Source organism: Coregonus lavaretus (assembly GCF_964263955.1).
Source record: "Coregonus lavaretus genome assembly, contig: HAP1_SCAFFOLD_396, whole genome shotgun sequence".
Lineage (NCBI taxonomy): Eukaryota > Metazoa > Chordata > Actinopteri > Salmoniformes > Salmonidae > Coregonus > Coregonus lavaretus.
The window spans coordinates 279,152-305,705 of record NW_028157602.1 but is presented as its reverse complement, the minus strand read 5'-3'; the positions used below and the strand labels follow the sequence as shown (position 1 = coordinate 305,705).

The 26,554-nt window shown below is 41.3% G+C and overlaps 2 protein-coding genes across 2 annotated transcripts in view; one reads left to right on the top strand and one right to left on the bottom strand.

The window, feature by feature from the left end:
- The first annotated feature begins 5,603 nt into the window (after positions 1–5,603).
- On the top strand, positions 5,604–11,978 carry LOC311125173 (deoxyribonuclease gamma-like). The gene is made up of 10 exons (XM_084199228.1): positions 5,604–5,673; positions 9,210–9,295; positions 9,442–9,530; positions 9,776–9,862; positions 10,003–10,115; positions 10,296–10,408; positions 10,655–10,812; positions 11,019–11,115; positions 11,296–11,362; positions 11,688–11,978. Exons 2-10 carry the CDS (start codon positions 9,215–9,217, stop codon positions 11,705–11,707), a joined length of 825 nt encoding a protein of 274 aa, XP_084055354.1. The 5' UTR covers positions 5,604–5,673; positions 9,210–9,214; the 3' UTR covers positions 11,708–11,978.
- Positions 11,979–13,192: 1,214 nt separating this feature from the next.
- LOC311125181 (translation machinery-associated protein 7-like) overlaps positions 13,193–26,554 on the bottom strand; it is a 28,565-nt gene continuing 15,203 nt past the window's right edge. The window contains exon 5 of the mRNA XM_084199235.1: positions 13,193–13,235. The gene's annotated coding sequence lies outside the window, so the exon portion shown is untranslated. The remainder of the gene's footprint in view (positions 13,236–26,554) is intronic.

Genomic DNA, 26,554 nt, shown 5'->3' with positions numbered 1-26,554 from the left:
ATTTAAATTACAGGTTGTAATGCAACAAAATAGGACAAACGCCAAGGGGGATGAATACTCTTGGCACTGTAGCTCCTGTAGTTGCAGGAGATCAGTGAGAAAGGTATGTGGGCAGGGACATTGTGGTAGGACTGGTGTTGATGTTATGGTTATCATGTACTGGCTGGTTCAGCTGGGCCTATAGGGCCCGGTTTTCTTTCACAAGTTTTCTGAGCAAAAAAAAAAAAAAAAAAAAAATCTTTATTTCTATTTTTATTTTCATAGTTGGACATAAAAACTGTAAAAACAAAAGGATATCAGCTCCAAGTGATTTTAATTTGGGAAATTTGTTCCCAAGTTTTCCCATAATAGAGAGACACGTGAAAGCAAGGTTTGAAATGATTATGTTTTAGTCAAATATTATATCTGTTTGGGCTTCTTGCGGTCAATTTGCAATCTACAAATTATTTGTAATTATGTTCCGGCCCCCCCGACCATCCGCTCAAGATAGAATCGACCCGCGGCTGAATCTAGTTGATGATCCTTGTTGTAGGGCCTCACAAATAACCAGGGGCTGTGCTTGGCAGCTTGGCTCACACACAAGTTTCAGCCAATCAGGTGACAGGTGGTCATTATAAGTCCTTGTTCATTGTGAAACAAGGTACCACTTTTTTTTTTTTTACTGCATCACAACATCATAGAGCCTATCATCTCTTCATGTGTAAGTGAAGTCTATTGACATTTATTAGGTATTCCATCATGTGTATGTTGATGATTCCAAAACTCTCTGCTCTTTGAAATACTTGTATTGATTCTTGTTTTGCTTTTCATTAAAAGGCTAGGGGATAAAGAATTTTGGGAAATGTAGCCAACTCTCCAGAGATAATTCTCTCTAAGCCTTCTGTTCAAATGATCATGCTAAGAGGTTTTGGAAGTATTTGAACTGTCACGATCGTTATGAGAAGCGGACCAAGGCGCAGTGTGATAGGCGTACATACTCTTATTGAAGTGTACACATGAACAAAAACAACAAAACGATACGTGAAGTCCTAGGTAATACAACAAACCATACGGAACAAGATCCCACAATAAACAGTGCAAAACAGGCTGCCTAAGTATGGTCCCAATCAGAGACAACGAGCCACAGCTGTCTCTGATTGGGAACCACCCTGGCCAACATAAATACACACAATCTAGAACATCCATAGACAACTAAACATAACAAGTCCACACCCTTTTAAGAGTCCCCAGAGCCAGGGCGTGACAGAACAGAATGGAAAAATAAATGTGTTAACTGGAAGTTAGGCATCAGTGCAAGAATCACAGAAAACATTCTACTACTGTAAACCTCTTCTCCTTACAATATTCTGTACCGATACCTACAGTAACTCAGGTAATCCTGAGCATGTCTGAGCTTGTAAAAGGATGTAACCAGATCTGTTGACATTTGCCTAAAACATTCTGGAAGCTTTTGCTGCAGCACCCCCTAGAATAGTAGTGAAGACATCAAAACTACGAAATAACCCATATGGAATTACGTAGTAACCAAATAAGTCTTAAACAAATCGAAATATATTTTCTATTTTAGATTCTTCAAAGTAGCCACCCTTTGCCTTGATGACAGCTTTGCACACTCTTGGCATTCTATCAACCAGCTTCACCTGGAATGCTTTTCCAACAGTCTTGAAGGAGTTCCAACATATGCTGAGCACTTGTTGGCTGCTTTTCCTTCACTCTGCGGTCCAACTCATCCCAAACCATCTCAATTAGGTTGAGGTCAGGTGATTGTGGAGGCCAGGTCATCTGATGTAGCACTCCATCACTCTCCTTCTTGGTCAAATAGCCCTTACACAGCCTGAAGGTGTGTTGGTTCATTGTCCTGTTGAAAAACAAATGATAGTCCCACTAAGTGCAAACCAGATGGGATGGCGTATTGCTGCAGAATGCTGTGGTAGCCATGCTGGCTAAGTGTGCCTTGAATTCTAAATAAATCACAGACAGTGTCACCAGCAAAGCACCCCCACACCATCACACTTCCTCCTCCATGCTTCATGGTGGGAACCACACATGCGGAGATCATCCATTCACCTACTCTGCATCTCACAAAGACATGGCGGTTGGAACCAAAAATCTCAAATTTGGACTCATCAGACAAAAGGACAGATTTCCACCGGTCTAATGTCCATTGCCCGTGTTTCTTGGCCCAAGCAAGTCTCTTCTTATTATTGGTGTCCCTTAGTAGTGTTTTTTTGCAGTAATTCAACCATGAAGGCCTGATTCACGCAGTCTCCTCTGAACAGTTGATGTTACATTTTCAGATATTACACGTTTCTAATTTTGATTCTGGGTGACTTCCAAGCAGACGGGTCCTACCTTTCCAAAAAGGACATCATTTGAAATTGTGTTTTTTACTTTGGATAAAAGTAGAGACTCAGAGCTAGATTGCATATCATACACCACAGTTGAGGAACAATGGGAAAGTAATTCTGCTTTGAAAGTTGATAAATTGTAACCTCACTTTTGAGAAAATGCCCTTGAATGTTTTGGTACCTACTGGAGAGCTCTTCTTGGTCTACACCCATTCAGCATCGTTCACACCCTTTAAGCTTCAGCCCCACCTATCTCTTTAAGGATTCACATGTGAGGCCATTTACTAAACAAAAAAAGACTTCAAGACTAAAGGCTGGTTTATACTATGGGTGCGTTCTTTAATTTAATCTGGAGTGCCAGAGTGTGCTCATAGTGTGCTCTGGGCGTTTGTAAACTCAGAGCGTTGTCGGATTGGTCATTCTTAAATTCTGAGCGTTTCGCTCTCTGAGCGTTCAGAACGCACACTGGACGCTCTGGCCGAAAAGTAGGGTTGATCCGAGCGTTCTGTCCTAACAACAGCAGTCAAGCACTCAAGCTAACTGGCTAATGTTGGCTAGCTTGCTAGCTACTTCCAGACACAAATGAGAGAACAGCTCACTCGACCATTTGACTCGCCCTAACAGAGCTGGTTAGGCTGTTTTTATGTTATCCAGAGATTTGGTGACTGCAACTGTGCTACTGGCAACAATTTAATTACGCTTTTTTGCCAACGTTTACTGACACGGCCATATTCAACGGTTGTTGAGCGTTCATAAATTCATCAGTTATTCTGCGCTCTGGCACACTCAGACGAGTGCTCTGAAATTGGAGTAGATGGCCAGAGCGAATTGACCAGCTACGTCTATCGACAGTTGTCGCAGTGACATCATGAACGTTCTATTGAAATTGTTACTTGCATAGTGGAGTCTTTTGTTTAGACATGTAGCTAGCGAAACAATGAACCATAATGCCAACTCATAACGTTACTATCCTGCATGAATCTGCAGGTAGCTAACCAACCATGTTCAATGTAAGCTAGCTAACATTAGGCTATAACTAGCAATGCAAATGGCTCTGAGATACGAATAATATTACTACACAGATCATACATGTAACATTAGCTAGCTAGCCAGCCAGCTAGCTAACAGTACACTAACTTACATTTACATTTTAGTCATTTAGCAGACGCTCTTATCCAGAGCGACTTACAGGAGCAATTAGGGTTAAGTGCCTTGACCAAGGGACATGTAAATACAGGACATGTAAAAGTTGAGCCCTCTGGCTTATGTCTCAACATGTAACTACCATGCTTTATTAGGCCCTGAAGGTGAGCGACCATTACCCTGTGGAGGTAGAGCTGAAAAGATCAACACCTACAGAACTGAGTAACATTCACATACTGTATATCTCCACACACACATTCACATATCACTCCACACATACATTAACATATCACTCCACACACACATTCACATATCACTCCACACACACATTCACATATCACTCCACACACACATTCACATATCACTCCACACACACATTCACATATCACTGCACACACACATTCAACATCTTGTGTAGAAATCTGCAACAACATTTAAAAAAAGGAATTGTACTGTAGATAAAACAAAAATAACTTATTTTCAGATAATGGGGTTGGGAACCAGTACCCTGTACATGGGGGCACAGACAAAAGGACAGAGGGAGTGTGTGAAAAGGTGATGTCACTGAAGAGAAGGAACCTTCTTCTGAAGATGCAGATGGCCAAGCTTGGGAAAAGTGACAACGAACTGTGATTCAATCTTACGAAAATACTAGTCATATTAGTACTGTATGTCATGTTTGTGTTTGAAAAGGAATTGCTATTTTTGAGGAGAGACTTTGAAAGAGACATTGCACATTTTTGTACCACCATTTTTATGAGACACTTCCTACCTTTTCCTAATAAAGTATTGTTCATTGTGAATCATGCCTGGTTGTCGTTCATCCTTTCCTGAAGGCAGCACAAAATAACCTGACTTTTCCCATTTCTAACATAAGTGGAGGCTGCTGAGGGGAGAACGGCTCATAATAATGGCTGGAATGGGATGGCATCAAACACTTAGAAACAACGTGTTTGATGTATTTCATACCATTCCACTCATTCCACTCCAGCCATTACCATGAGCCCATCCTCCCCAATTGGGATGCCACTAACCTCCTGTGTCTGACGCACAAAAAGCAGAACACTAGCCTTGCAGACTGTCGTACCTCAAAAAGAGCGGAAGCCTCAAAACATCTGACATGCATACAATGGAGTTACTTCCTGTGCAGCCAGTCGTTGCTTCCTGTGCGGCCAGACGCAGCGGTTTCTCACACGAACATGAACATGAAATATTACACAAACATTTCTCATGTTAACTTAATGCTTATTTTCCACCATAATTTGCAAATAAATTCATTAAAAATCCTACAATGTGATTTTCAGGATTTGTTTTTTTCATTTTGTCTGTCATAGTTGACGTGTACCTATGATGAAAATTACAGGCCTCTCTCATCTTTTTAAGTGGGAGAACTTGCACAATTGGTGGCTGACTAAATACTTTTTTCCCCCACTGTAGCTTATGTTTTTCCTTTTTTTTATTGACTCAAAGAAGTGGTTAATGTCATACCAATTTTCTGAAAATGTCCCCAAATCCTCCTAACACCCCCTGGGGTATGCTTATTTTTATAATCACAGACTATTACTGTAAACATGTTTTGGGTTGCTAAGAGCCTCCTCCTCTGGTTATAGGTTGTGACGCTTCATCCCTAGCTGCTTGTTCCACTGATAAACATCTACAGCATGACTTGACTTGAACAGAGAGTGCCCTCTATTCAGGACTCTGGACTCTCTCTGAGACTGAAGTTTTCATTCTGTATGCAAAAGCATTACATACAGAAATACATTGCTACTGTATCTATAGATAGCACATAAGCCTACCTCTCTTAAACCAGTGTTGGAGTGTTTCTAATATATATTACTATTAAACAAGTGTAGGAGTGTTTCTAATGTATATTACTTCAATATCCTCCTTTCAAGAGGAGATAAGCCTGATATAGTTGCAGGAGATCTGTGAGAATAGTATGTGGGCAGGATGTTAATGTTATGGTTATCATGTACTGGCTGGTTCAGCTGGGGCCTCTCTATAGGGCCTCCCAATCAACCAGGGGATTGGCTCACACACAAGTTTCAGCCAATCAAGTGACAGGTGCTCGCTATACGAAGGCCAAGCCCCTGTCAGAGAGGTACAGTTGTTTCATTGCTAAACAAGATACCACATCTTCTACTGCACCACAACATCGTAGAGCCTATCAACCCTTCAGGTAAGTGAAGTCGAACTGGAATGTACAGATATGAGGTATTGCTTCATTTGTATGCAGACTCCAGCACAAACTATTTGGAATACTCTCTCTGAATATTTTAGATGTTCTTCTTGATTATTGTTTTGCTTTGCAATAAAAGGCTAGGGAATTGTGAAATGTTGGAAATGTAGCCAACTCTACAGAGATAATTCTCTCTAAGCAAGTGTTTCCCAACTCCAGTCCTCCAGTACCCCAAGGGGCACACATTTTTGTTGAAGCCCTGGAAAAAGTTGATGATTAGTTGACAAGTTAAATCAGGTGATCTTGTCCAGGGCTACAATACAAATGCATACTGTTGGGGGTACTGGAGGACTGGAGTTGGGAACCACTGTTGGGGTACTGGAGGACTGGAGTTGGGAACCACTGTTGGGGTACTGGAGGACTGGAGTTGGGAAACACTGTTGGGGGTACTGGAGGACTGGAGTTGGGAAACACTGTTCTAAGCCTTCTGTTATTATCGTGCTATTAGGATTTGGAAGTATTTGAACTTATGGTAAAATATATCATTTGGTTTTGCAAGTTTGTCAGTGAAAGAAACCAGATAGAACATTCTTGTAAGCCCCTTCCCACACAATATACCACAGGTAATGTCTGAGCATGTTTGAGCTTGTCAACAGAGATCATGTTACATCCTTTTACAACTCAAGTGGTTTCATTTGCCTGAAACATGCTGGATTGTTTTTGCATGCTACCTACATGACATGGAATTCGTAATTCTGTTCCAGCCAGTCATCCAGAACTACTATTCTGTGAGAAGAAACCCTGTTCATTGCAAAACGTCAGTATCAGTCACAGACTGTTGCTACAGTAACCTACTCCCAGTCCAAAGGCTGAGTCACTGTAGGACTAAAGTGATGTCATGTGTTTTTTTTATCTGTCCTGCTTGGTGGAATTCCTCACAACCAGGAATTTCACGTCTGGTGAGGAATTACACATATGGAGTTACAAAGCCTACACTAACCCTCCATTCTGTTGTCAACTGATCCACTCATCTTGAAGCATTTGCATTTGAAAGCCTCAGCTCCAGTTTATCTAGCTCCATCCTACCTTGATCAACTAGTTTCACCTCCACCCAACCGTGAGTGACCGTTGATATGACAAGTACTCTGGATACCAAATCATAATAGTGGACATTTAACCTAACACAATGAAGGGACATTTTAGCTTAGTCCCTTGACATAAATAATTGATTTTTTTGAGGGAGACTGGTCCAAATTAGATTTGCTGTATTCAATTTACAATGTAATGACCATCATATTACATCGTTTGTAAACTACTAATATGTCCTCTGGCAGCTTCATGTGTAGCGCTGTAATAGTCATGTTATTTCACACCATGAGGAGATCTTCTGCCATTGAAGACAATGGAGGGTTGTTATGGATCTCAAAGGGCCACAGAGCAAGTTCTATTTACAGGGACCTTCTCTACAGAATAAAGGGCTCTAAATGGGTTATTTGTTGGGTGAAAAGGTTCTGGAACCATAAAGGGTTCTACTGGCCAAAATGACCGTTTTTAAAGGTTCTAAATACAGTGAGGAAAAAAAGTATTTGATCCCTTGCTGATTTTGTACGTTTGCCCACTGACAAAGAAATGATCAATCTATAATTTTAATGGTAGGTTTGTTTGAACAGTGAGAGACAGAATAACAACAACAAAAAATGCAGAAAAACGCATGTCAACATTTTTATAAATGGATTTGCATTTTATTGAGGGAAATAAGTATTTGACCCCTCTGCAAAACATGACTTAGTACTTGGTGGAAAAACCCTTGTTGGCAATCACAGAGGTCAGACGTTTCTTGTAGTTGGCCACCAGGTTTGCACAAATTTCAGGAGGGATTTTGTCCCACTCCTCTTTGCAGATCTTCTCCAAGTCATTAAGCTTTCGAGGCTGACGTATGGCAACTCGAACCTTCAGCTCCCTCCACAGATTTTCTATGGGATTAAGGTCTGGAGACTGGCTAGGCCACTCCAGGACCTTAATGTGCCTAATCTTGAGCCACTCCTTTGTTGCCTTGGCCGTGTGTTTTGGGTCATTGTCATGCTGGAATACCCATCCACGACCCATTTTCAATGCCCTGGCTGAGGGAAGGAGGTTCTCACCCAAGATTTGACGGTACATGGCCCTGGCCATCGTCCCTTTGATGCGGTGAAGTTGTCCTGTCCCTTTAGCAGAAAAACACCCCCAAAGCATAATGTTTCCACCTCCATGTTTGACGGTGGGGATGGTGTTCTTAGGGTCATAGGCAGCATTCCTCCTCCTCCAAACACGGCGAGTTGAGTTGATGCCAAAGAGCTCCATTTTGGTCTCATCTGACCAGAACACTTTCACCCAGTTCTCCTCTGAATCATTCAGATGTTCATTGGCAAACTTCAGACGGGCCTGTATATGTGCTTTCTTGAGCAGGAGGACCTTGCGGGCGCTGCAGGATTTCAGTCCTTCACGGCGTAGTGTGTTACCAATTATTTTCTTGGTGACTATGGTCCCAGCTGCCTTGAGATCATTGACAAGATCCTCCCGTATAGTTCTGGGCTTATTCCTCACCATTCTCATGATCATTGCAACTCCACGAGGTGAGATCTTGCATGGAGACCCAGGCTGAGGGAGATTGACAGTTCTTTTGTGTTTCTTCCATTTGCGAATAATCGCATCAACTGTTGTCACCTTCTCACCAAGCTGCTTGGCGATGGTCTTGTAGCCCATTCCAGCCTTGTGTAGGTCTACAGTCTTGTCCCTGACATCCTTGGAGAGCTCTTTGGTCTTGGCCATGGTGGAGAGTTTGGAATCTGATTGATTGATTGCTTCTGTGGACAGGTGTCTTTTATACAGGTAACAAGCTGAGATTAGGAGCACTCCCTTTAAGAGTGTGCTCCTAATCTCAGCTCGTTACCTGTATAAAAGACACCTGGGAGCAAGAAATCTTTCTGATTGAGAGGGGGTCAAATACTTATTTCCCTCATTAAAATGGAAATCAATTTATTACATTTTTTACATGCGTTTTTCTGGATTTTTGTTGTTGTTATTCTGTCAAATAAACCTACCATTAAAATTATAGACTGATCATTTCTTTGTCAGTGGGCAAACTCATCAGGGGATCAAATACTTTTTTCCCTCACTGTAAGTGTACTCAGAGACATGATTTCCAACACTTTCATTAAAATACAGTAGTTTGAGCATGTGGCCATGAAAATAGAAACCCTACCTTCGCATCAGGAATTGATATAACAAGAATCTAGCCAGATGGACAGAGTATATCCTGATGTATGTCCTGAAGCATGTTTCCTTGTGTTGAGCCATTTATGAGACACTGCTGTTGTGCATTATTATTAAAACCCACGCAGAGGGCAGTAAACACAAGTAGGCTAATAAACTTTTATTGGTTTAAGTAATGACTTCCTTTCTCCAGAATCCTTGCTTATTTAATCAAATAGTAGTTCATGATAGTTTTACATGGATGTAAAAACATGAATGTGAATTGTTTTATATTTTTCCAGCAGCAGTCATGAAGGTTGCATCTTTCAACATCCAGAAATTTGGGAAGCGTAAGCTATCAGATCCAAAGATTCTTGCTATCCTTGTGAAGGTACAGTTATATGATTGTATTCGTGATCTTATAATTCCCTCAGAGAAACATTTGGCAAACTATCCTCAAAACAAGGACATTGTCCTATACATAAACAGATAAACTAATTAATTTTTTCTCCCTTTTCCTTCCTTTCGTCCTATCAGATTGTGTCTCGCTATGACATCATAGTGATTCTGGAGGTGGTGGATGAGAAAACCACTTCAGTGAACAAGTTCCTGGAGGAATTAAATAAGTAAGTCAAGTGATTTCCCTCAAGGCTGTATAATTTCATAACAGTGATTTGAATGGTCATATCAGGGTGCTGTAGCCGGATGTTCTTTCCGAACCTTGAGACACTATAACTATATATCTAGGAATACTCCAGCCAAGTGATTTCCCTCACGCTATAAATATACAACTGGGAAAACTCCTGGCCCTACACGATAAGTATCACTCATTACAGGTGTGCCATTTGATCTTGTGTTCTTGTCCAAACAGGACCAATAAGAAGCAGCGCTACACTCTGAAAATCAGCACTCGTCTGGGAAGAGGCAGATACAAGGAGCAGTTTATGTTTCTGTACAGGTACAATTCAAACCCATGGTCAACTTTACCTTCATAAACCTTTATCTGATGCCAGTCATTTTTTTAATTGTGATCGGATAAAATAAACATCTAATGCAGGACTAATGCTATTACATGTGTTGCATTGTTTGTTCTGAAAGGGATGATTTGGTGCGCTTGGTCGGCTCCTGGCAATATGAGGACAACCAGGCTGGAGATGAGGATGCCTTCGCCAGGGAGCCGTACATTCTCCGCTTTGAATGTCTCAACACTGGTAAGGGGCACAGGAGCACTAGAATTAAGCGTGATCCATCCATATGGCATTTGATTTAGCAAATAATATGAAAGTGAATGGCAGGCAAACAGACAGACAGCTGGAGATTGCAGCAGAGAATAAAAGACAATTAATAAACAGCTGTAATATATACTTCTAATCTCTTCCTGTGTTTCTCAGTGCTGAAGGACTTGGTACTGATCCCAGTGCACACCAAGCCTGACGACTCAGTGAAGGAGCTGGATGAGCTTCATGATGTCTTCCTGGAAGTGACAAAGAAATGGAAGACTGATGTAAGTTCTGAGCTAAACCATTGACAGAGCTTAACACCACCCTTGGGTTTAGAAAGTGTACTTGACACCAAATCCTATTTATGAGCCTTTGACAAGTAAAATACAAAACCAGCCACATGGTGATTTCAAGATAACTATGTATGAGAATAACATGGATTCAAGAACAAACTGCTCTCCTAAAAACAGTGTCCTTATTCTGGATGACAAGTAAGTAACTTTGTTGTGGAATGTTTCTCTCTGTACCAGAATGTTATGATCCTAGGTGATTTCAACGCAGACGGGTCCTACGTTTCTAAGAAGGGCATGAAAGCTATCCGTATCCGCAGTGACAAAAATTTCCACTGGCTGATTAACGATGACGTGGATACCACAGCAAACACAGGCAACGAGAACACTTATGACAGGTGGCTCACTGTGATTTGTGAAATTAATTAATGAACGACTCATGTTTGAAACAGATAATCACCTATGGAGTTAATTTGACATTTCTTTGGTATTGATAAAAGTAGGTTAAAATGTCATAAGAGCTGTAATGAGAGCTATTATAAAACACATTTACTTGTGTGTAATATGGAATGACTGCTGACTTCATTTTCTGATCAACATCTAGGATTGTGATCTATGGGGATGACATGCTTGACGCCATGGTGCCAAACTCTGCCAAACCATTCAACTTCCAGATTGCATATGGTCTTTCTGAAGAAGATGTAAGTATGCACGTTACAGACGAGTTCAATCCTGGTAGATGGTTTGATTACAATATTATAACTAGATGAAATGAACATGTTAGTAGCCTACATTTTGACAACCTGTCCTAGAAATACAGGACATGTAAAAGTTGAGCCCTCTGGCTTACGTCTCAACATGTAACTACCATGCTTTATTAGGCCCTGAAGGTGAGCGACCATTACCCTGTGGAGGTAGAGCTGAAAAGATCAACACCTACAGAACAGAGTAAGCAGCATCATTGCTCTTTATTCTGTATCTCCCAAACTTTCCTTTTATAGAAAATTGTCAAAATGGGGTAAAGACAAAGAACAAAACAGCATCATCTTTACGCACATATCACTCCACACACACATTCACACATCACTCCACACACACGTGCACACATCACTCCACACACACATGCACATATCACTCCACACACACATATCACTCCACACACACGTGCACATATCACTCCACACACACGTGTACATTTCACTCTACACACTCAAAAATCGTATGTAAATTTATTTATTTATTGTAGATATAACAAAATACATCTGATTTTCAGGCTCTGCGACTGGGAAATAGAACCCTGTACATGGACAAGAGGGAGTGTGTGAAGAGGTGATGGAGCTGGAGAAGCCTCCTCCAACAAGAGAAGCTGAATTTGGAGATACAGGTGCTGAAGATGCAGATGGCCAAGCTTGGGAAAAGTTACATTGAACTGTGATTAAATCTTACCACAATACTAGTCATATTTGTACTGTATGTCATATTTGTATCTCTAGTGTATCTACTGATCTAATACTGACGTGTTTCTTGACAGAATCTCAAATAAAGACGATGGAGTGAAAATACAGCCGTAGTTACAATACTTTATTCGTTACAAGACCACATTGGAAATTATAATTCAAAAAGGTATTTTCATGTTTTTCCTTTTTCTACAATTAACCGAAATGAAAAATCTAAGGGAGAGAGAGGGAGAGGGGTTGGATTTCACAGGGTGCTGTGATTCAGCAACAAATGAGTGCATGGTCTTCAATTGCCAAATCCCTTCTTTCCAGACTTCTTGATTCCTCCACCAGCTGAAAAAAAAGGAAAAATCAAGACATTGATAAAACCATGCTAAATATGTTCCACTTTTTCTACAAGACTCAAGTAGACAGAGGGACTACTATATAGACTCAAACAACTAAAACAGTTGTGGCAAGTTGAGTAAATGGAATGACAGGGCAAGAAAACCCAGCAAGCTAACACTGACGTCTAGTGACATCAGAAAGCTAACACTGACGTCTAGTGACATCAGAAAGCTAACACTGACGTCTAGTGACATCAGAAAGCTAACGCTGACGTCTAGTGACATCAGAAAGCTAACACTGATGTCTAGTGACATCAGAAAGCTAACACTGTCGTCTAGTGACACCAGAAAGTTAACACTGACGTCTAGTGACATCAGAAAGCTAACACTGACGTCTAGTGACATCAGAAAGCTAACACTGACGTCTAGTGACATCAGAAAGCTAACACAACGTCTAGTGACATCAGAAAGCTAACACTGACGTCTAGTGACATCAGAAAGCTAACACTGACGTCTAGTGACATCAGAAAGCTAACACAACGTCTAGTGACATCAGAAAGCTAACACTGACGTCTAGTGACATCTGAAAGCTAACACTGACGTCTAGTGACATCAGAAAGTTAACACTGACGTCTAGTGACATCAGAAAGCTAACACTGACGTCTAGTGACATCTGAAAGCTAACACTGACGTCTAGTGACATCTGAAAGCTAACACTGACGTCTAGTGACATCAGAATCACTAGGCCTATTCTCCTCCCAACGTCAACTCAGCTATGCTTTTTCTTTGGGCTATTGGGCGTTATCCCCTTGCAGTATAAAACAATTACAAACATTGGCAAGGGAAAATAATACTCTGTATATCTGGAGTCAGTTGGGGGTAGATTTGGGGGGAATTGAAAGTCCACCCTTTGATTACTTTTGGCTGTTCAGTAAATCAGAAAAACTTAGGAATCCTGATTAGATTCTGATAGTCAACAAAAACAAATAAATTATTCTTACTTAATGGTCCCTTTCCTGCTGCTTTCGTCTTCAATGCCTCCAAGGCTTTCTGGTCTTCTTTCTGCTTCAGTTTGAAAGCCATTTCATCCTGGATTTGACATTAAGCAAATGTGATCAGGATTACAATGGAAATACAGTAGTCTATATTTTAATTCCAACATAAAATAATTTAGAAAGATAATGAGTGTTCCCTCATCAGAATAGTTTACATTACATGATATACGCAACATATAACATTGTGCAACACAATGACAAACTTACATCATCCATCTCCTTAGTCGCTTTCTTGGCAGCATTTAGGGGCTTCTTTTTTAGCACCTATAAGACAAGAACATATCCCATTGAATTAATATGTATCAATGTATTGTGAATTAATGACTACTGCATAAGAGCGTCACATACTGAAGCCGTCAGAAGGTGGCTAGCTAAGTCACGCGGGACAATTTTACACATTACATTTACATTTTACATTTTTAGTCATTTAGCAGACGCTCTTATCCAGAGCGACTTACAGTTAGTGAATACATTTTTTTTTATACTGGCCCCCCATGGGAATCGAACCCACAACCCTGGCGTTGCAAACACCATGCTCTATCAACTGAGCTACATCCCTGCCGGCCATTCCCTCCCCTACCCTGGACGACGCTGGGCCAATTGTGCGTCGCCCAGGGTAGGGGAGGGAATGGCCGGCAGGGATGTAGCTCAGTTGATAGAGCATGGTGTTTGCAACGCCAGGGTTGTGGGTTCGATTCCCATGGGGGGCCAGTATAAAAAAAAATGTCATTGTGTTCTTTTCTGGCTTCAGACCAAATCCCTACTTCTCACTTAAAACATTGTTTTTAGTTTTACATTTTCATGGTCTTCACACCGGAAGGTGATTATACAAAATGATAGTTGCCAATGTCTTTTGCAATTGTTATGAACAAGCAAAGGGTAGAAAAATGCTTTAAATGAAAACAGAGATGACCTCATTAAAATAATAGTTATATTTTGCTAATTGTAGGCCGCTGTCTGTAAAAAAAAATTCCTCAATTTCACAACATGTGCGCAATGATGTGCCAAATATTCGATTTATTGCATAGCCTAAGCATTAGAATAAGCCGCCTCAATATTTGCAGCCATAGGTGATCATTTCTCTCCAGGAGCTGATCCATTGTCCCACTGGCTATCATAAGTTGAACGCACCAATTTGTGAGTCGCTCTGGATAAGAGCGTCTGCTAAAGGACGTAAATGTAAATGTAAATCCATAGTCAGTATCTAATGTTATGGTAAGATTTGAATGGAGTATGTTGATCCGAGATCAGCGATGCCTTTCTTTCGATTCTGTCAGTATAGACAAATGCTCTCACAACGCTCTTATTGAAAGTTCTCCCGACGTGGTGTTTTGGGAAAGGCATGTGACTTCTTTGGCCGTTATAGAAACGATGCATCGTAAGCTTAAGTTCCATCGCTATGGGAAACCGGGCCCTGGCTATTACTTCATAGACATGGCTATTTGCATTTATGCAAAACGTATGGATTCTCCCTTTAAAGAGGGGAGGGGGGGGTGAATATCAACAGCTGCTTCACATTAACATCAAACCAGTTCCTGTAAGTGACTCTCAAAGTACAGAATAAGAGTGAGCATTTGGAAAGAAATTCACCTCAAAATCCAGGGGAGGTCCCCCAGAACCCCCTTCAGTTAAAAAAATAAACTTGTTAATGGCGACTTTCCACCAAGGGGACCTACGCTGACATCTTTTGGCCATCTTTTTTTTGGTCCTGTCTGGACTGGCCTTTATTTCAATATCCACAGACTGGACTCCCTATAAACACGTCACTTCGAAACAAGTGACTATTCGTAGCGGGTTAGGAGAGCATTTTTCGCTAACGTAATTGATCTATTCAGAACCTAACTTCAACGTCTGGAAAATACGTCTTTTAAACATAATTTTGCTTACTGTGTTGAGATTTTTGGTAACATGCTGAAAAGTAACTTGACACTGTTGATCAGTCAGCACAAATTTGGATTAAAATGGCATGAAGAAAATTGAATAGATCAGGCACCATAGTACGGTTAAATAAAATAAATGCTAGAAAAATAGTACTTAAATAAATAGTGTCTTATAAGCCGTCTTACAATACGTTGAATAGATCATATGAACAATCTGAACACATGGGATGGAACAGAATAATATGTTGAATAGATCATGTTGATATATTTGCATTTTCTGGAGAATGAGAGAATAATTACCTTGATGAGATATTTCAGGACATTCTTATCGGCCACTTTGCTTGTGCCCAATCTTCTGACGTTGAAGGATGCCACCTTCATGATTCCTGTAGGACGGTAATATAGGATTTATTACACATGCCTTAGTAGGCATAAAGTGTAGTCTTTATACAATCTGTATCCACAATGCTTGTATTTGGATGTAACATGTTTGTCAAGATGACTTGTTAAACCTGATATTTCACATACATTTTAACATAAACAAACATTGTTTTAGTGCAGTATATGTTTCCATTCTCTTACCATACAAGAAGATGTTAGACTTCCTGACGTTTTATGGTAGAAATGATCTGGTAAAAATAATTTTCTGTTATAGTCTCCCCAAGTGTTCATCGAAGTCCGGTTCAGTCCTGGTCATCCAGTTCAGCTGTAAATTGTCAATAGATATCAGTACTAAAGACTAAAAGGCTTTAAAAACAGAAAACAGAACACCAGCCTTACCTCAAGAAGAGTGGAAACCACTAAACATCTAAAACAGCCATACAGTTAGTTACTGTGCAGACTCTCAGCTGTTTCTCACATGAAATATCTCTTTTGCTCCGTTTTTTTTGGTACAAAATAATTATATTGTAAACAATTTTGTATTTATTTATTTTTATTTTATTTATTTAACCTTTATTTAACCAGGTAAGCCAGTTGAGAACAAGTTCTCATTTACAACTGCGACCTGGCCAAGATAAAGACATTAACTCAAAGAAAATGAGTAAAGTTGATTGATAACAGTTGTCTTAACTTCTTTATTTAGTCTCTATTTGAACACCATAACTTTGTCTTTATTCCAAGTCCTTACCGTGTTATGATGATGTACCCAGGAAGGATGCTCTGGTGCCTTTAGCCACCACCGCGGTGTAACCATCTCTATACCGCGGTGGTGGCTAAAACTTTATCAGATAGCACTTCCTGTATCTGAAGAACAGTTTGTGGGTTTGGACATTATCTGTGTTTTTCATATTTTCTTTCCATTTCCAACAATTTAGCACAGTGACATTTGTATCACTTTGCACACTGTGCTGTGCTGTCTTTCACTCAGACAGCCCACTTTCTTCCTAAACGCTTGGTTGTTAAATATGTAAATATAGTACATAGTTACTTTGAGACCGAGCACCAAAAAAGTATTTGAGATGGTGAACATGATATTATTTTGCCTCACACTAAATTATTTCGTTTGCTCTGTTGTTCGCTACATGCTTTAGTCTGAGACTGCCATAACTGAAGTCCTTGCTCTGTCATTCGCTACATGCTTTAGTCTGAGACTGCCATAACTGAAGTCCTTGCTCTGTCATTCGCTACATGCTTTAGTCTGAGACTGCCATCACTGAAGTCCTTGCTCTGTCGTTCGCTACATGCTTTAGTCTGAGACTGCCATAACTGAAGTCCTTGCTCTGTCATTCGCTACATGCTTTAGTCTGAGACTGCCATCACTGAAGTCCTTGCTCTGTCGTTCGCTACATGCTTTAGTCTGAGTGCCATCACTGAAGTCCTTTGTGGTGACAAGGGGCACTACAAAACAAAGTCATCAGCGATTGGACCTTTTCTAACCAATCAGGGTATCAAAGCCAATTGCGAATTTTCAAACCACCGCTTTACCCATGTTTGTTCTGGCTCTGGCCCAACCCATCGGTTTCTGAACCAATCAGATGGCCCAGAATGTGTTGGCATTCAGTGAAGGGTTGGGGAGGTACTTAGATCTAGACTCATTGAGGAGAAGAAACTAACGTCCGTGGGCGTGGCCTAGCGTTTGGCCGGAGCAAGGAGTCTGGGTAGCCAGGCAAGTTACTATTGAATCTCGAGAGACATTTGGGATTGGGGACCTGTCATCTGATCCGGGTGTATCCAGGGGACCATTATCTATTCTTTATTAAGTAGTGGGGCATTCCCACTCTTTCCATATTTTGTCATGTTATTTGGACAGGATAGAAAAAGAGAGGAAAGATAGGAGAGTGTGCTAAAATAGCAGTGGGCCGGATTCAAACCCCATGCTGCAGCAGGCCAATGATATATACAGTATGTTGCAGAGGCAGAGGCTTAGACCACTAGACCAGTGGTTCCCAACCTTTTTTGAACCGTGGCACACATTGATGGGATATAAAATTCTGCAGCACATCTGAAATGTCCCTATTAATTTAGTTAGTGGTAATGACCTCCATCTCATCTGATCCATACTGCAAATCATCTATTTTTCTATGACAAACGTTATATACAGTACCAGTCAAAAGTTTTGACACTCCTACTTATTCAAGGGTTTTTCTTTATTTTTACTATTTTCTACATTGTAGAATAATAGTGAAGACATCAAAACTATGAAATAACACATATGAAATCATGTAGTAAGCAATAAAGTGTTAAACAAATCAAAGTATATTTGATATTTGATCATCTTCAAATAGCCACCCTTTACCATGATGACAGCTTTGCACACTCTTGGCATTCTCTCAACCAGCTTCACCTGGAATGCTTTTCCAACAGTCTTGAAGGAGTTCCCACATATGCTGAGCACTTGTTGGCTGCTTTTCCTTCACTCTGCGGTCCGACTCATCCCAAACCATCTTAATTGGGTTGAGGTCGGGTGATTGTGGGGGCCAGGTCATCTGATGCAGCACTCCATCACTCTCCTTCTTGGTAAAATAGCCCTTACACAGCCTGGATGTGTGTTAGGTCATTGTCCTGTTGAAAAACAAATGATAGTCCCACTAAGCCCAAACCAGATGGGATGGCGTATCGCTGCAGAATGCTGTGGTAGCCATGCTGGTTAAGTGTGCCTTGAATTCTAAATAAATCACAGACAGTGTCACCAGCAAAGCACCCCCACACCATAACACCTCCTCCTCCATGCTTTACGGTGGGAACTACACATGCGGAGATCATCCGTTCACCCACACCGCGTCTCACAAAGACACTGCGGTTGGAACCAAACATCTCAAATTTGGACTCCAGACCAAAGGATACATTTCCACCAGTCTAACGTCCATTGCTCGTGTTGCTTGGCCCAAGCAGGTCTCTTCTTCTTAATGGTGTCCTTTAGTAGTGGTTTCTTTGCAGAAATTCGACCATGAAGGCCTGATTCACACAGTCCCCTCTGAACAGTTGATGTTGAGATGTGTCTGTTACTTGAACTCTGTGAAGCATTTGTTTGGGCTGCAATTTCTGAGGGTGGTAACTGTAATGAACGTATCCTCTGCAAAAGAGGTAACTCTAGGTCTTCCTTTCCTGTGGCGGTCCTCATGAGAGCCAGTTTCATCATAGCGCTTGATGGTTTTTGCAACTTTTTTCTTGAAATGTTCCGTATTGACTGATCTTCATGTCTTAAAGTAATGATGGACTGTTGTTTCTCTTTGCTTATTTGAGCTGTTCTTGCCATAATATGGACTTGGTCTTTTACCAAATAGGGCTATCTTCTGTATACCACCCCTACCTTGTCACAACACAACTGATTGTCTCAAACGCATTAAGAAGGAAAGAAATTCCACAAATTAACTTTTAAAAAGGCACACCTGTTAATTGAAATGCATTCCAGGTGACTACCTAATGAAGCTGGTTGAGAGAATGCCAAGAGTGTGCAAAGCTGTCATCAAGGCAAAGGGTGGCTATTTGAAGAATCTCAAATATAACATATATTTTCATTTGTTTAACACTTTTTTGGTTACAACATGATTCCGTATGTGTTACTTCATAGTTTTGATGTCTTCACTATTATTCTACAATGTAACAATTTTTAAAAATAAAGAAAAATCCTTGAATGAGTAGGTGTGTCCAAACTTTTGACTGGTAGTGTATCTATTAAATCGGGTGTATTTTAAATATTTTAATCATTTGATAGTTCCTTACTCATGATGGTTAATTTGTGTGTACCAATTTAATAGCATTCCAGCGAACCTGGCCAGAAATATAACGATGTAACTGGTAAAATTCGTCTTTCGTTTTGAACGGTTTTGGGCTACAGATGAGCGGTTTTCTGCATTGTAAAGGCGCAACCAAGGACACAAAGCCATGCTCCGTTTGTTTCTATGGCAGAGGCTGTGTAATAGGTAAGGCCAGAGCCATATATTAATTAATAAATGACTGGCTGAGCCTAATCAGACTTGCCTGTGGTAATGGTTTTTACAGACAAAGTAAAACGATAAATGACTTTCCTGGTGATGCGGGCACATCGAACGATACAACAGCCTGGACTTGAAACAGTGATCCAGATGTAACCATGTGCCATTTTATCTGACCACCACTAGTGCTCCCAAGTAGAAATTCCATGTGCATTCCACAGGTTGCATTTATAAGTGAGTGTTCAAAATAATATTCAAGATTAGGAATAGTTTCGTGGCACACCTGAGAGTTCCAAAGGGCCCCTATTTTGAGAGTTCCACAGGGCCCCTATTTTGAGAGTTCCACAGGGCCCCTATTTATTTTGGCCCCTCATCAGGGCAAGTTCTAACATGTCATGACCAGGATGGTATGGATGGTACCATGGCATTCCATGCAAATAAAAACAACAAAAGTCTTGACATGTTAGCTATGTCATCAAGCCCTAATGTAATGTTAGTGTTGGAAAAATCTAGGCTTATCCTGACTTTTACCATCTATACACTATAGTACATACCTGACCCTTGAGCATTTAGAGATATCAACACTGACAGGATAGCCCTGGGGTAGAGGGCTGCCCGCGGGACCTGCGGGTCCGGAAAGAGATAATTGCGGCGTGGTCGGCATTTTTCATCCTGCGGTTGGGAGTGGTCATGAAAACAGACAACTTTGGGAGGGAAATATTTTTGTTGTCCTGCAGATTATTTGGAAACGTTAGACTTTCTGCTCTGTATGAGTTAGCCTCCCTGTTGTATTAAAATCACATTATTCACACACTCAGAATTCACTGCTTCAAGTTAAGTAGCCTACCTCCAGTGGTGTATAGTACTTAAGTAAGAATACTTGAAAGTACTACTTAAGTAGTTTTTTGGGGTGTCTGTACTTTACTTTACTATTTATATTTTTGACTACTTTTACTTTTACTTCACTATATTCCTAAAGAATATTATGTACTTTTTACTCCATACATTTTCCCTGACACCCAAAATTACTCATTACATTTTGAATGCTTAGCAGGACAGGAAAATGGTCTAATTCACACACTTATCAAGAGAACATCCCTGGTCATCCCTACTGCCTCTGATCTGGCGGACTCACTAAACACACACGCTTCGTTTGTAAATGATGTCTGAGTTTTGGTGCGTGCCCCTGGCTATCCTAAAAAAAAATCATGGTGCGGTATGGTTTGCTTAATATAAGGAATTTCTACTTTTACTTTTACTTTTGATACTTAAATGTATTTTAGCAATTACATTTACTTTTGATACTTAAGTATATTTTAAACCAAAAACTTTACCGTTAAGTGTATTTTAGCAATTACATTAACTTTTGATACTTAAGTGTATTTAAAACCAAATACTTTGAGACTTTTACTCAAGCAGGATTTTACTGGGTGACTTTCACTTTTATTTGAGTAATTTTCTATTAAGGTATCTTTACTTTTACTAAAGTATGACAGTTGGGTACTTTTTCCACCACTACCTACCTCTCCTATCCTAGTTGGGCGTGCGAGATTAATTGATTAATTGCGCCCAGTATATGTGTGGTCTCATTTAAATAGAGTAGCATGGGCGGAGAATCACGTGGCAGTTATCATTCCAAGGAAATAAAATAAAATATGATTAGACTATAGTTTACTACAGTGTCTGTAAATAAATATTGATAATGGAAAGAGGAGGGGGGCGTTCAACCAACGTGAGTCGAGGTGCAATAAAACAATTGGATCATCATTGAACAGGAAAAGGTGCAACATGCACATAGGCTACCATGGTAACCAAGCATTGCACCTTTTCAAAAAATATAGATTTTACCCATTTATTTGTCTCTGCCTGCAAATCGTCATTCTAATAGGTAGGGTTAGGGTTAGTGGTTTAAGAGAAAGTGCAAGTGTCTGCTCTCATCATTCTTTCTGCTTCAAGTTCAGTAGCCATACATGTGAGATCAGGTACGCGTGTGGTCTCAATTAAATAGAGTAGGGGCGAAGAAGCACGGGGCAGTTATGTTTCCATGGAAATGTAAGTCCTAAATATGATTAGACTATAGTTAACTACATTGCCTCTAAATAAATATTGATCACCCATATTTTTCTCCATCCGAAAATCTTCCCACTCCTAAAAGCTATACTCTAGAAAAAATGGTGCTAAGGAGAACCATATATGGTTCTTCGGTTTGTCCCCATAGGTGGAACCCCTTTTGGTGCTAAGTAGAGCGAACCCTTTGCAGAGGGTTCTCACTAGAACCCTTTATGTAGGGTTCTTCATAGAACCCCCTGTATATGGTTCTACCTCAACTTTTTAAGCCTTGAGAAAATTGAGACATGGATTGTGTGTGTGTGCCATTCAGAGGGTGAATGGGCAAGACAAAAGATTTAAGTACCTTTGAACGGGGTATGGTAGTAGGTACCAGGCGCACCGGTTTGAGTGTGTAACGAACTGCAACACTGCTGGGTTTTCGACGCTCAACAGTTTCCTGTGTGTATTAAGAATGGTCCACCACCCAAAGGACATCCAGCCAACTTGACACAACTGTGGGAAGCACTGAAGTCAACATGGGCCAGCATCCCTGACGAACGCTTTTGACACCTTGCAGAGTCCATGCCCTAACGAATTGAGGCTGTTCTGAGGACAAAAGGGGATGCAACCTAATATTAGGAAAGGTGTTCCTAATGTTTTGTACACTCAGTGTCTGTCTAGCCTATTGGTTGGTATAGCCCAGTAATACCGATAGCCTAATATAATTGGACACGTGAGAATCTCTGGTGATTTAACCTATTTTGGGGGGTTATTTTTGTGCATTTTGATATTGCTGGGACCATGGTTGGCAAGTGAATTGCGTCACATACGCCTAAAATAACATTGCGGGACTGCGGTTGGGTTCGGACCAGTTCTTGCGGTAGCAGGTGGGGAGTCGGACAGAAAGCCAGCGGGTGTGGGCGGGTGCTGTATGAAAAGCTGTGGGTGCGGGCGGGAGAGGGATACATAAACAGTACTTATCTGGAATAGGTATGTGTCATCTGTCATCATGGGTAGCCTATGAATAGCTCTAAAGGTATTGTAAATCTGGTGCTGGTGGTATCCAGGATGTGTCTGGATCTCCTGATAGCTGGGTGGGGTAGCTTATGTTTTTCCTTTTTTTGTGAACAATTGTTTACTTTTTTATTGACTCAAAGAAGTGGTTAATGTCATACCAATTTTCTGAAAATGTCCCCAAATCCTCCTAACACTCCCTGAGGTTTGCTTATTTTTTATAATCACAGACTATTACTGTAAACATGTTTTGGATCGTTAAGAGCCTCCTCTGGTTATAGGTTGTGACACTCCATCCTTAGCTGCTTGTTCCACGGATGAACAACTACAGCATGATTTGACTTGAACTGAAATGACTTGAAAGAGAGAGTTCTGTGACCACTGATGAACAGATAGACTCTGTTCTTGCTTGGGCCAGCTCTCTTTTTGATGGGAGGCATGAAACCATTCTCCTTGTATGAAAGATCATACACTTAATGTTGGCTAGCGAGCCAGCCACCTAACGTCAGCTAGTTAGCTAACAGTAAGCTTTAACTTGCAATTAAAACAACTTTCTGACAAAATTAGAAACGTGTAATATCTGAAAGAAAGCTGAAGAACTGAAATATCCTAATATAAATCTAGCTGGTTTTTCTCTGCCTCGGCAGGACAGAACGGCAGCGTTCTGAACACGCCTGAGTTATAATACCTCATGATAAGATGTAGACCATACTATCTACCAAGAGAGTTTTCATCTATATTTTTCATTGCTGTGTACTTACTGTTCATATGTGAATGTGAATAACTCACGTCTGAGAGTTAGATAAGATGCAAGCATAATCCTTTACTCAGGTATAACATGTTAGAGGTCACGACACTCAAAATGCACCTGTTTATCTATCCTAGATAGGTGACCCACTAGCGCCATCTCGTGCACGCTTGTATGCCTGAACGTCCCTAATGAGCTTTGGTGCGAGGAGCTTGGGAGTTGTTGGCGACAGAGAGCGAATAGACATTAAGGGCTGTACAGGACTGCTGCCGAAGCCCTCTGTGGGAGTATTTCTCAACGCCAAAATGGCTTGCCACACATCTGTGCCTTTCTGCATAGCCTTTGTGATGAGGGTCTTTGCTATTTTCACTGCTGACTCCGCCTTAACATTACTCTGACTGTGGTAGGGTGAGGAGGTCACATGATGTAACTCACAGGCTTTTGCTAATAAAAAAAGCAAAGTCTTGACTCGTGAACTGGAGCCCATTATCCGTACCTACACCACTGTCAGTTATGGCAGCTTTGATAGCATCCCGTGTCAGTGGGGACATGTTTTGATCAGTAGCATGGTTCACATCTTCAAACTCAGCCTGTAGAGCATATACAGTCTCATTTGTCTGATATTGCGGGTGACTAGTTGCTGGGGGTGCTGACCTGGACAAGAAATTTGCAACGTGGAGCTCTATTCCTTTCTTGTATACTACCTGTAGTTGATAACGCTGAAGCTTTAGCATCATCCTTTGTAGTCTCTTCGGGGGCAGACAGAAAAGTTTTTTTGAAGATAACCTCAAGCAGCTTGTGGTCGGTGTGCACCGTGATAGAGTCCCTACCATGAAGGTATTGATCAAAACGTTCACAGACGACCACTATGGCTAGGCACTCCTTTTTAATTTGGGCGTATCCTTGTTCTGTGGGTGTCAATATCCTTGAAGCAAATGCAATGGGCGGCCCATTGTAGGGTCACTTCCTCAGAGAGGTCATAGTACCTCTGTATTGGTTGGTTGCTTACCAATTTCTTGATTTGCTCCAATTTAGCATCATGTTGAGGAAGCCACACCCACAGAGCATCTTTATTGGTCAGCCGACGCAATGGCTCACATAAGGCACATAGATGAGGTAGGAATTTGACTAAGTAATTTACAAAACCAAGCAGTCGCTGCACTGCTTTTGCGTCTGTAGGTGGCAGCATTTTCTGTACTGCCTTCACCTTCTTGGGGTCTACTTTCAGGCCTTCAGCTGTCAAGAGATGCCCCATGTATGTAATACTTGTGAGCATGAGATTAACTTTGTCTTTATTCAGCTTTAGATTCATCTCTCTTGCTCTTTGTAGGAGCTGAGTCAGGTTGTGGTCATGGTCCTGTACTGCTTCTTCCATTGTGGCACCACAGCCGTGTTGTCATCAGCTAGGACGCTTATTCCTGTCAGTCCCTGAAGTGCATCATGTTGCCTTGGCTGATATTCCTCTGCAGCTGGTTTCACTCCAAAAGGTAACCTTTTCCGCCGGTATCTCCCCTTGGGGGTCCAAAATGTGGTGAGGTAACTGCCTTCTTCATCTAAACGTACCTGCCAGAATCCATTTATGCATCCATAACAGAAAAGATTTTCGCTTTTGCCAGGCTTGGCAGTACCTCTTCAATGGTAGGCATTTGGTCATGTGCCCTACATAAGGCTTTGTTCAGGGCACTTGGACTCTTATTTTGACAAGTTTTTCCACCACAACCATGCTGCTTATCCACTTAGTAGGTTTGGTGACCTTCGTAATCACACCCTGTTCCTCCATCGAATCAACAGACTTTAGTATCTTTTCTTTCAGTTGAATGGGGATTTGGCGGGGAAGCGGTTGAACTGGTCTGACAGACTCATCCACCACCAGTTGGAGCTCACCTGGCAGAGTCCCCATCCCTTCAAAATCATCCTCAAACTGTTTCAGTATTGCCTCTGAGGTGTTCAAGTCTGATGGGGCCTTTTGTTGTTTCTTTGGTGCTGACATGATGAACGACATGCTGGTGGTTGAGCTGTAGCAGGTTGAGCTTTTCACACGTTTCTGCTGAAAGGAGAGGCTTTTGCAAGGTTTCCACCTTTATGTTTCCCCATAATGATTGGCTTGTAGTTCATACTCCACTACTGGCGTAATAACCCAGCCATCGTGCAGCGTTAGCCTTGCCTTGCTTGGTTGTGGCTTTACATCTCCGTCCTGCATTACTTGCATAAAGTCTCTGTAGCCGAGTATTTAACAAGTTGAGCCACTGTCTCGCTGGCATTTGATAGTGCTGCTTAGATCATAATCACAGTTATGACATGTCAGTGGGGCAAGCTGTAATAACACACTACAACCCTCCTCTTCTTACATGCACAGCTTGCTGTCTGAGGTCTTCGGGGTCGAGGCTGTGGTTGAATGACCTCGTCAGGTGCAGCCTCTTGTCTAGGCAGTGTGTCAGGCTCTGCCCGGTCAGTGTCTCTGTCACTTGCAGTCCATTGTCCTGACTGTGGTTGTATCCACAGTTTCGCAAAAGAAACATGTCGCATGGCCCTCTTGCTATTCCTTTCCAGGACAACAGAGTTCCCCTTCCTGTCCACGACGGTGTATGGCTCTGGTTCGAAGGTAGTTGACAACTTGTTCTGCTTTGGTTGATGTAGCAGAACCATGTCACCTTGTTGTAATGTATCGACTTGACTCAGACTCATGGGAATCATTGACTTGTACTTTATTCCTGGTCCCCCAAGCCTAGCCTCCCTCTGTTCCTCACGTGTCTCCTAGTGACCCACTGGTATTGCACCACTAGGTGTCGCTAATACACTACACCTTACATTGACCCTTTTTTACACTAACTCTCTTGCACTGACTCTATGCACACACACTGGATTCTACCCACACACTCACGCATACTTATACTGACACCCCAACACACACACACACACACACACACACACACACACACACACACACACACACACACACACACACACACACCCAGACACACTACATACACCCACACACACATAACATGCACACACACATGCATTCTGACGCCACACTTACACACACACACACACTTTCACACACCACATATGCTGCTGCTAGTGTTTATAATCTGTCCTGTTACCTAGTCACTTTATCCCTACCTAGATGTACATATCTACCTCAATTACCTCGTACACCTGCACATTGACTTGGTACTGGTACACCATGTATATAACCATGTTATTTTCTACTCCCTGTATATAACCATGTTAT

Bases quoted from the DNA above. Each gene is read 5' to 3' on its own strand.
- LOC311125173 (XM_084199228.1), top strand. From the start codon at position 9,215: ATGAAGGTTGCATCTTTCAACATCCAGAAATTTGGGAAGCGTAAGCTA. The intron at 10,116-10,295 runs GTAAGGGGCACA...TGTGTTTCTCAG, and splicing joins CTTTGAATGTCTCAACACTG to TGCTGAAGGACTTGGTACTG. The intron at 11,116-11,295 runs GTAAGTATGCAC...ATGCTTTATTAG, and splicing joins ATGGTCTTTCTGAAGAAGAT to GCCCTGAAGGTGAGCGACCA.